Source organism: Podarcis muralis, chromosome 11, assembly GCF_964188315.1.
Source record: "Podarcis muralis chromosome 11, rPodMur119.hap1.1, whole genome shotgun sequence".
Lineage (NCBI taxonomy): Eukaryota > Metazoa > Chordata > Lepidosauria > Squamata > Lacertidae > Podarcis > Podarcis muralis.
In genome coordinates this window covers 36,087,540-36,098,744 of record NC_135665.1, presented here as the reverse complement: position 1 = coordinate 36,098,744, position 11,205 = coordinate 36,087,540, and the positions used below count along the sequence as shown (strand labels likewise).

Sequence of the window (11,205 nt, the reverse complement as noted above, 5' to 3'; positions counted from 1 at the left end):
CTTGCGAGGCACCACTGTAGTTTCGTGTGGTATGCCAGCTATGGCTGTATATGGATTGAGATAACAGCGGGCTTATACCGAACTAAGCAAATTGTCTATAATTTATTCTCATGTTTTGTACATAGATACAATATGAAATGTAATAAATAATTAAAATACAATCTATGGCCTTTTACACTGTGTATGTGGGTTATTGTTTTTGCTTGTTTATTATGCTAAATATTTTTGTGTTTATATATTGCAAACGACCCTTGGTCTTCGGATGAAGGGAGGTATAGAAATTTAATAACAATTTTTCACTGATAGGGTTATCAGTTCCCAAGTTTCTCTGCTGCTCCTAAGTTTTTGCAGTGATCTGCGCCCCTCAGCAAGGTTTCAGGTGAGAAAAACATAACTACTGCAGGAGAACCTGTAACTTTAAATAAGTCTGTATATCATGGGCAGCAACAGGATTGGTATGTGAGAGAGGAATCAATATTGTCATTTCTACCAGCAGGATAAAACATACTTACCATGGTGGCTGTTTCTTAATTTTGTGTTCTCCATGCAGGCATTTTGTGTTATACCATGCCTCTCATGGCCTATTCTGTGACTAGTGCCCCCAGAACACACTTAAAATTCAAAATGTGTACACTAGTCCAAAAGGTTGGTATTTCAATAAACTAATGAATTTTGTTCTAACTTTTTTCCAAAGTCCACATCCAATCTTATTAGCTTATCACTGCAGAAATCATTAATATAGACCATGGGTAGGCAACCTAAGGCCTGGGGGCCAGATCCAGCCCAGTCGCCTTCTAAATCCAGCCCATGGATGGTCCGGGAATCAGCGTGTTTTTGCATGAGTAGATTTTATTTAAAATGCATCTCTGGGGCATAGGAATTCATTCATTCCCCCCCCCTCCAAAATATAATCCGGCCCCCCACAAGGTCTGAGGGACAGTGGACTGGCTCCCTGCTGAAAAAGTTTGCTGACCCCTGATATAGACCAAAGGACAGAAGTATTTAAATGCTATATTTAGCATACAGCATATGACAATTTGTTGTTCTTAATTTTTGACACTTCACATTTTATAAAGTTCATATAATAAAATAAGAAGTAACATGATACAAATGACATCATGGTTCTTTCTGGATGTTAGAAACTAAAACCTAGATTTTAAAAATGAACAAGGAAAACTTATAAAAATATAGTTTCTGTCAAACAATTTGCTAACACCACAATGAGCTCCGCAATATGTATTATAATATGTTTCTATATAGACATTTTATGAGATGTAAAAACATATTTCAGAATAAAGATTGAACAGGGTTATTTTTTCAGCAAAGTAGAAAACTGTTTCAGTGCCTCTTATTTTTATTAGAAAAATATTTTGTAAAATCAGTACAAAAGATTAGAAGTTGATTGCCAACAGCTGAAATTTTCTTTAAAGATCAGGATAATAGAGTATAAGGCGCAGTGTAGACAGGCACACAATGTTTACCAAAGGATTCCCCCCTCCTGTTCAGGTGGGAACAGATGTTTCTGTTTACAAATAGTCACCTTTATCCAGCAGCAGAAATTTATGCACTGAACACAATCTCCAACATATGGATCTGCTGTTACATTGGATAGTAAGCTGTTGTGTGGGCAATGAAAGATTGAAATGAACCTCCCTTTCCACCTGAGATTATTAGTTCTATCAGTTCAGTGCTAAATATCTGGCAAGGATGCATTTCACCAAGAAAAAGATATCAGCACCAATTTTCAAACCAAAAAACAAACCTCAAAGGTGCCAATGAAAACATTGCTTCACTTGCAGTAGCACTCCAGTTTCATGTCATACCTAGCTTGTTTGACTATAAACCCTTTTATCAGGCTGTAGCCACCTCCTTTCCCAAAGGTAAGGAAACTAATCCCCTTCTTCTACAATTAAGCGCAAACAATATAATATTTTGGGGAAAAGTAATGACTATTGTCTGTACAAGAGGTTACGGTACACTCAAAATGCATTAGACATGCCATTCAATTGCTGTAGTTTTTTCAAATAAAATTATTTTCTTTAGCATCCTTTGAGGTTCATCTGCTTTTTAGGCAGTATGCAGGTGCCCTTCTTCAGCTTTCTCCTTTCATATACAGTGGTACCTCGGGTTAAGTATTTAATTCGTTCCGGAGGTCCGTTCTTAACCTGAAAATGTTTTTAACCTGAAGCACCACTTTAGCTAATGGGGCCTGCTGCTGCTGCTGCTGCCGCTGGAGCACGATTTCTGTTCTCATCCTGAAGGAAAGTTTTTAACCCGAGGTACAGTACTATTTCTGGGTTAGCGGAGTCTGTAACCTGAAGCGTATGTAACCTGAAGCGTATGTAACCCAAGGTACCACTGTATTCTGCATCACGTCCATAAGGGCAGTTGTCACTATAAAACTCATTTCTGTCCTTGAGTGAAAGAACTTGAGAGCTGCCCATAGCAGAGAACAGTGCTTTCTGAATTTAAACATTCTAAAATTATAGAATTGTAGATTTGGAAGGGACCACGGAAGTCATCTAGTCCAATCCTCTGCAATGCAAGAATCTTTTCCCCAATGTTGGGTTCAAACCCATGACCCTGAGATGAAGCATCTCATGCTCTACCGACTGAGGTATCCCAGCAGTCATTCATAATTTTTTGAAGGATGTGGCAGGGGACATCCTTAGACAGGGGTTTGATCCATCAAGTTTACTAATACAAATTGATTATTTTGCTGCAAGGCAAAAGTAGGCCCTTGAATGCCTGCTTCAGTTATTTAAAAGTTCCGTGATTAAGAGCTACAGAGAAAGTTTCTGAATAAGGTAGTAGACAGAAAAGTTAGTACAGTGGTACCTCGGGTTAAAAACTTAATTAGATCTGGAGGTCCATTCTTAACCTGAAACTGTTCTTAATCTGAAGCACCACTTTAGCTAATGGGGCCTCCCGCTGCTGCCAGAGCACGATTTCTGTTCTCATCCTGAAGCAAAGTTCTTAACCTGAGGTACTATTTCTGGGTTAGCGGAGTCTGTAACCTGAAGCGTCTGTAACCTGAGGTACCACTGTATTTTTAAATAGGAAAAAATGTATTTACTGGTTTGTGAAACTGACCCAAAGGATTGTAACAACAACAGAAAGAACTGGGCAAGGAGGAGGAGCTGCTGAAACATGGAACCTGGCAAGCAGAACTTTGGGCAACAGGTTTCTGTTTCCAAATCCCATTGTACAAAAATGGTGCTCAACACAAAGGAATGAAAATTTCTCTAGTTAGCACTTGGTGCTGAATATAAGAGTTCCCAACACTTCACTGGGAACCATGTTCACAGAGAACTGGGAAATCAGCACTCTTAGCCTTAAGAGCATTACTTACTTGGGAAGTAAGAGTGACTCTTCAGTCTTTCAAAGAGGGAATCAGCCTTCCTGACAGTACTGATAATTTATTGGGCAGTTAGGAATGTGTGTGTTATGTGCACACACCAGCAAGCAGGCAGGCTGTTACATAAACCTAATTATCACAATCGTACTTTCAGACACAACAAATTCACATTTGCAAGAAACCAACATCCAAACTAAAAGCATAAAAGCAAAAAAATAATCAAGCAGCAAAAGGAAACACTCAAATTAAATTGCATTTATATATGATCAAGGAGCAGGAACATAAAGTACAAAATTTACATAAATGAAGTAAAACCTTAAAATTTGTTCAAGATAACGGCCTGTCTCACACACAATGCTAAACCATGTGGGAAAAAGGAAGGAGTCCAAGTACAGTGGAACCTCAGGTTGCGAACGTGATCCATGCAGCGTTCACAATCCGCAGTGTTGCGTCTGCGCATGACGTGATTTGGCGCTTCTGCACATGCGCAAAGCGCAATTTAGCGGTTCTGCATGAGCGCCGAAACCCAGAAGTAACCTGTTCCGGTACTTCTGGGTTTGGCGTGTCCGTAACCTGAAAACGCACAACCCGCAGCATTCGCAACCCGAAGTATGGCTAAAGCCTTGGGTTTAAGCACTCATTCTTCCCTTCTCGTCCTATGGGGCTGAAAGAAGGAATATATGCTAGCATGTACTTTTCGTTTCCATTAACCCAGACTTCTTGTTAATAGCAAATGAAAAACTTGTTTAAAATGCTGGTTAGTTAAACAAGCCAGCTTCATAATGGTCTGAAGATGGCTTGTTTCAAAAACTTATCATAGTTTTAATCCACGGTCTCCGATTCTGAATGGCAAACCCAGATTAGCTGGAAACCAAAGTCCCCTCAGCTGCATGAGGGGAGGGGAGAAGCACAGAAAGCCAAGGCTTTGCTCAATCTTGTTCCAGCTTGTGCAAATAGCAGTAAACCATGGTTTAGCATTATGTGCCAGTCAGTACCAGTAATACAATTTCACAAGATTAAAAAATTCATTTCACAGCAGAATGTTTATACAGTTATGGCAATAAATAAATATAAAAAACCACTGAACTAAAACCTTGCAAATAAAGTCCCCCTAAGCATTCCAGTTCATAACTTTGTCATAATCTTGAATTCTCTGTTTTATGTGAGAAAGCTTTTTCTTTAGATATTCACAACGTTCTTTTTTCTCAAGAAATGTGGGATCCTGCAATACAGAGAATAAACAGATCAGTAATTTATTTGTGGAAGCCTGCAGAGGTAGGTGGGTCAAGTCACAAAGGGTAATTTCAATAAATCTCATGAAGTGTTATTTTGTTTCGCTGGTTGTTGTTTTTTAACATTTTGTCAGCAAACCTTAACATTTAAGATGGGGAAGCAATACATTTAAATGAATACATGCAATGAATATTAAAAAAAAATTCCAATGCCAGAATAATGAAAACTTAAATCTAGGGCAAGTTCTTATCCTGGAAGGTCATGTTAACCACATTGTGGATGGAAACTAGTATTTGAATGGAAACCCACTTATGACTTTCAGCCTTATTAATGGAACTGCCTGCCAGACCTGAGTGATACCACCTCTTTTTCTGATGCCCCTTCCTCAAATTCTCTCTCAAAATTTTATGTGAAGACTTTTAAGCAGAGTCCTCATCTCCAACCCAAACAAAGCTGAAGTACGTGCAACTAGGACACATGTTCTTCCTGTTGGCCCTCCCCTTCATTCTTATTCCCCACCTCTCTGCCCTTTGCCTTCCTTGTGCCAAAATTTACTATGTAAATCAACTCAGGGCAGGGGTATTTTTGTTACTGCTCTGTTAAAACATTATGCACCTTAACAATCAGTAATTACATAAATAAGTAGATATGATAACTCACATTCTTCTTCTTTCTATACTGTTGCAAAACATTTGCAATTCTGTCATGTTCCTGTAGAGGGGGGGAAACAGCATTTCAAAATATCATGTCTATTATATCCACAAATAATATATTATTTTTTTTCTGTCCCAATTTTTTTTATGTAACCATAGTACAAGTTCAAAGTACCATTCCTAGAGAGGTCAGTTGCTTTGCTAGGTTGAAACTGCAGGCGCTGAACAACAGCAAAACCCTATTGCAACTAAGCTATATTAATCCTGAATATTGCTACTTCAGTTCAAAAACTGGTGGTCTTGGTTCTGAAGGGAATGGGAGAAAGGGGAGCATGTGGTGGTTACTAGTAATCTAATAATTTCACAGCTAGGCGAATGACAGTAAACTACCAAGTACTTTTCTGCTGCTACCTCAAGCAACAATTTTCTGCAGCAACCAAACTAAAATGTCTTTGGCTTGCTAAATGTAAAGGATAGTGGTGATCCAATGTCTAGGTTGCCATGTGACTCCAGCCAAACTACTTTTAATGCAATTTTTAAATCCATGCTCAATTAAGTACTTACAAGAGTGTTTCCAGGCTGCTGAGGAAGCTTCTGCATCAACGCATCTAGCTCATCAAATTTCTTTAAGACCGCATGAACCTCAGCAGAAAGCTCTTTATATTCAGAAAACTGATCATTAAACACAGCTTTATATCGGTCTCTTTCCTCATCTGAACGAATTGCTGGGTATTTCCTGTAAGAAACTATAATTAGTCCTACAGGATCAACCATCTATGTAAGCTTCAAATGTATGCATTCTGGATTTTTGAAAAGAAAAAAAAAAACCTTGTAAAAGTGTATTGCCGCATGAAAATTGCGACTCAAATTATAAAAGAATACAACAATCTTAGATTACCTCCCACCTTCTGTAGAGTACAACTTGGTTTATTTAGTCAAATCACCTGGACTGTTTTAGAATAGAAGTTTGGGTTTGGCAATATGTCAACAATAAAATTGTTATTGGCACTTGATACCAAGTAATTCAAACTCAAAGTTTAAAGAGAACATTTTTTTAATTAACAGAAATGAATGCATGATATAATTTGAAATGCTTTATAGCTAAAAACTATGCACTCAAAATCAGTATCTGCAAGAACAGAATGGAACCACTGCTGTGCAAGGCATTGATTTCCTGATACAGTTCTAATATGAAAATATTATATGAAAATATAATTAGGTGGTTAAAAGTCAGCAATAATATAGAAACAAACCTTTTTCCACCAAACACAAAGTCACCTAATTTAAGCCATGGTTAAACCAAAAAGCCCCTCATTATTCATGGTTTCCTGTTTCATCCAAACTGGAAAATGATGATTACTGGCTTCAGAACAAGCCATGTTATCACACCAACTTCAAACCAATGTTTAATATCCTGACTTGTTCCAAAACAAGTAAATGTAATTCCCTAGTTTGGATGAAATGAGAAATTATGACTAGCTGAAGACTCCCTGGTTTGTTTGCTAACGCTGTGAAGGCAGGAGCAAAAGGCTCACATCTCAATTCATTCATATATTATTAAGCCAAGATGTGATCCTCTGTAGTCGGTCATTGGGATTTATCACTCCAAGAGAAAGCTTCAAAAGGAAGGTTGCAGAGAGACTCACGCTAAGTAGTCTGGCATCACTATAGGTTTAGGAATATGTCCTGCAGGTATATGGCCATTGAGTAGTTCAGGTTTCAGTTCCACAGACTTGAAGTTCTTTGCATTTGTTGCTACTTTGGGACTGCCATCTTCATACTATGTAAAATGGATATTAACAGTCAATAACAGTTAGTAAATCCACTTTAAACAGCACTAATTTAGCATGGAGTAGAGTGATCAGAAATAAGAGTGCAATTCTATCACATACACCTCACCCCCAGGTTGATGGGAGTGGATTATGATAGTTGCCTCTCTGGTGGCCCCCGTTGTCAGTGTGTTTCAACCTTTACCTATTTTATCCGAATTCTTGTTGAAACTAAAGTAGTCCAGGTCCTGCATGTACTCAGCATTTGAATATAGAAAAAAAATGGTGTTCTTACCATCCTTTTTGGTGCAAAAGATTGCGTCGTTATCATCTAATAAAAAACCAAAAACATCATCATTAAGTGTGCAAATGTAGACAATAAAAGCCTTAACATGCAGACATCTGGGGCGGGAAAAAAACAGCAAAAAGAGATTGCGCTTCTCCCTAAATCCAACCTGTGGAAAGAGGTGCATACTGTTTCTATCCTTCCTTGGAACCTCACTGGTAGTGTCTGTTGATATAGTTCCTCTTCATCTTTCTTTGAAAATGTCCCAGCTATTCTGGATTTTTCAGGAAAAATGAAAGAGAAGAAGCTCTGTCCTGCTCTTCTTTCCCCTTCTGACATAATTAGGGAAGGGGAAAGGACCAAAAGATTCCCCTCTCTGTTTTTGGTGCTAGGCCATCTGGAAGCAGCAATGGTATATTTTGACTCTCCTTTGAAAGTAGGAAGCAGAGAAACTTGGGAGGAGGAGGTGCTCTCAGATCCTGGAATGCTGCAAGGCAGCAAAGTTTAATCTCTGGTCAAAAGCACCGATATATGTCTCCACAAGACAATGTAGTATCAGTGTAGTTAACACTGCTGAAGGTATGCTAACAAGTATTGTTTTTGATTAGGTGCATACGCAAGCAAACTCCACCTATTATACTGACATTATGTGGTCACATACACAGAACCTCAACAAAGTATATATTACTTGAACTCAATTCTCAATTGACTCACAATTCATAGACTCACAGAATTGTAGAGTTGGGAGGGTCATCTAGTCCAGCCCCCTGCAATGCAGGAATCTTTTTGCCTGTGGGGCTTAAACCTACAACCCTGAGATTAAGAGTCTCATGTTCTACCAAGTGAGGCTCATCCTTGCATGAACAATGTTCACTTCAGAATTATATGCAAAAAGTTGCACATAGTTAATATTAAGATAATCCATAAAACTCCAAAGGCCTCAAATCAGGTCCTTAGTTTAGTGATGCAACTGTTACAGAAGCAAGTACAACAGTAAGGAGACATAACATCTACATAGTGGGCTGGTTCAGATGTATTTATCTTAGCTGATTAAGCCAAATTCTGCACAAGCCTTGTGCCTGGGTGCTCTGTTTCATGTTGCCCCTTCCTTCCTCCTTTTTTTGGCATGCCATAATTCAACAATCCCTGGATTAGTGAACTATGGTTTCCTTTGCTTTCCAATAGTTATTGAGATTAGAAGCAGGCAGTTTATTTCAGTCCTGGTTATTGAAGTTTCCTGCTTATACTGCAATGGGATTTTTTTGGTTAATTAACCAAGGATGTGAATAATTGGCTACTTACACGAAGGAGGGATGGGGTAGCAAGGGGACAAAAGACACAAGCACATGGTTTTAGGACACCTTGGCTTTAGTAAATTGAGATATATATGTCTGATCCAGGCCATGACAGTAACTATTTTAAAAAACTAAATTTATGGTAGGAACAACTGTTTTCTACAGAACTTACCTCTTGTTGCATAAGCTCTCGCTGTTTCCGTGCACTTTCATGCCTCCATAGTTTTAGGCAAACGATTGCGCCAACAAGATAGATTATCATTGTTACAAACAAGAAGATAATTGCAGCTGTCTGCCCCCCTTCTATTCGGCAAAACATTGCATTCATTGGCGTATTAAATAATGGGTAGTAGCAAAGTCCTCCTCTGTTAGCATCATTCACATAGACTATCGCAGCTGTCATATACAAAATAAACAAGGCAACATTAATTCCAAACTCGGTTAAAGGCCACCAGTGGGAATCTAGAAGAATTGTCCTGTAATACATGGACATACCAAGTACTAGAATTATAACAGTCACTATCCAAACAAGTGCTGCAAGAACAAGAACAAAAGGGGTTTTAGGCCCACTGTAGTAATAGCCTCCATACATGCTGCTTCCCCCTCCATATCCATACATGCTGCTTGCCCCATGTGGCTGGGAGTAGCCATACAAGTTGTACCACTCATTGTCCTTGTGAATGTAAGCTGTAACACAGGCAAACACAGCTGCACCCAACAGCAGTTCGGCAACTCCCAGGATCCTGAGCAAGCCAGCCCAAGATTTCATGTAAGAGTATCTCAAATTAAAGGCTTCTACTTTCTCACTGTATGCTAGAACAGTTTGTGTGTGCCTGTCTAGGGAGCCGTAGGGATCTTGTGGAAGCATAGCTTCAGCTTCTTTCCGTGAATTGTAGGTTCCCCCAGATCCTCCATAAGGATCCTGGTAAGAGCTTGGAACTGAGGTATTGCCTGGCTTCACCGGGGTAAGTGTTGGAGATGATGGTGGAGAGCATTCAGCTCCACCAGAAATCGCAGCTACTGGCTTATTCCATTCAGGGCCATCTCTTTTCCCTTTGAAGAAGTTTTTCCACGAGTCTGGAATGAATTTTCTCACTGGTTTAAGATCAGAGGCCCCAGCAGTTTCTTCGCTGTCACTTGGATAAAATTCAGGGCCAAAGGGTGGCTGTAGTGGAAGAGGTGGTGGCAAGGGATCTGTGTTAAGTATGTGTCCAGCATCTTGAAAATCCCTTTCAGCATCTTCTGAAGAAGAAGAATCCACATTCACTTCATCATAATGGACTGACCGACTGTGTTGTCCTGGTCTGCGCTCTGATGATGCATTCCTTGAAGACATTTGTGGTCCTTTCGCCTGTTTCAGAAATCAAAAGAATGAAAAAATTCCTTTTCATTTCCTGGTTTCACATATACTGTGCCTGACAAAAGGAAAAGCAAACTGAATTCCTGCTTTGAGAGTCTGCAAAAAAAACAAACCAACATCTTCTAAAGTCCTTAAATCTTCTAAAGAAAACAACTGATATATTTTTCTTCTATCATTATAATTTAAAAAAACCAAAACAAAATAAGCCTCTTAATCAGTTTTTGACTGGACTTCTGAACCAAGAGCAAGGCATGTGAATCTATTAACAGAGTACCTTTGACTACATGAAGAATGCTAGCACTATACACAGGATTAAGAGTTAAGGCTTCCCGAGCAGAGGGCAAAACCTTAACTATACTCACAGTTCCACCATCTTACAGAAAATCAGAAATATGTGTGCACAGGAAGCAGGAGTCACGCACATAACGGGTATCAGCGTCAAGCCACCTAAGAAAACAATGGCTAGCTAGTCGGTTACACCATCACCCCACCCCTTTCCCTTGTTTTCCCTATACACAAGGAGGCCCAGCTTCGCCAGAAACTTTGCTGCGTGCAGTCAAAACTGCGCCCTGCGTCTCTCACCTACATTTATGAGGGTCGCAGCCTTCCAGCTGCGCTCCCGCGATTCCACTTACCTGGGAGTAAGTTTCAGTGGCTTCAACAAGGGGACTTCTTTCTGAGCAGCCAGATATTGGAGCGCACTGGATGCCTCTCAGAAATGGGAACTCCCGGACTCTTCAAGTGCCGCTTTTCGCCCGGGCACTTTTCTCCCAAGGCTCAACCAACAGCACCTTCCTGCCGCCGCCGCCGCCGCCTCCTCACTCGCAACCACACCTCGCGGGCGCCCTGCGCTCCCACAACCACCGGGAGCGGAACCAAGAAGGCGCCTGTTTCTTTTTGGCGCAACGCAGCCTCACCGCGCCCAGCCTTTCTCTACGCAGCTTTCCTGCCCCAGGAGAGACTTGCAAGCTCGCTTCAGGCGGGGAAGGAATGCGCAAAAATCCCGGGAATGACGAGGTTGCTTCTTCCGCCTTCCCGGCGAGGTTTCTTTCCCTCAGCGGCTCCGCCAAAGAGAGCCGTCCCCTCCCGCGCGTCATGCGCTCATGTCCTCGTCGCGAGTGAGGCGCAGCCTACCTGCCTGCCCGCTCCAGGTAGAGCGGCTCTCCTGCTAGGCTGCCCCCACCGGTTGAAAGGGTTGCTGCTTCCGCTTGAGGAAGATTTTGCTCCACGCGAGAGGCGCTTCCCCGCCCC

General features: G+C 40.6%; 1 protein-coding gene across 2 annotated transcripts; it reads right to left on the bottom strand.

Moving 5' to 3' along the window:
* Nucleotides 1–1,336: 1,336 nt before the first annotated feature.
* On the bottom strand, nt 1,337–11,115 carry MARVELD2 (MARVEL domain containing 2). Of its 2 annotated transcripts, XM_028748962.2 has the most exons (8): nt 10,590–11,115; nt 10,317–10,401; nt 8,767–9,945; nt 7,309–7,344; nt 6,891–7,024; nt 5,809–5,980; nt 5,252–5,302; nt 1,337–4,580 (listed from the first exon to the last, which is right to left on the bottom strand). In XM_028748962.2, the coding sequence occupies exons 3-8, from the start codon at nt 9,928–9,930 to the stop codon at nt 4,470–4,472; spliced, it is 1,668 nt and encodes a 555-aa protein (XP_028604795.2). In that variant the 5' UTR covers nt 9,931–9,945; nt 10,317–10,401; nt 10,590–11,115; the 3' UTR covers nt 1,337–4,469. The 2 variants fall into 2 exon arrangements, with proteins under 2 accessions (XP_028604795.2, XP_028604794.2); XM_028748961.2 differs by lacking the exon at nt 10,317–10,401.
* Nucleotides 11,116–11,205: the final 90 nt, after the last annotated feature.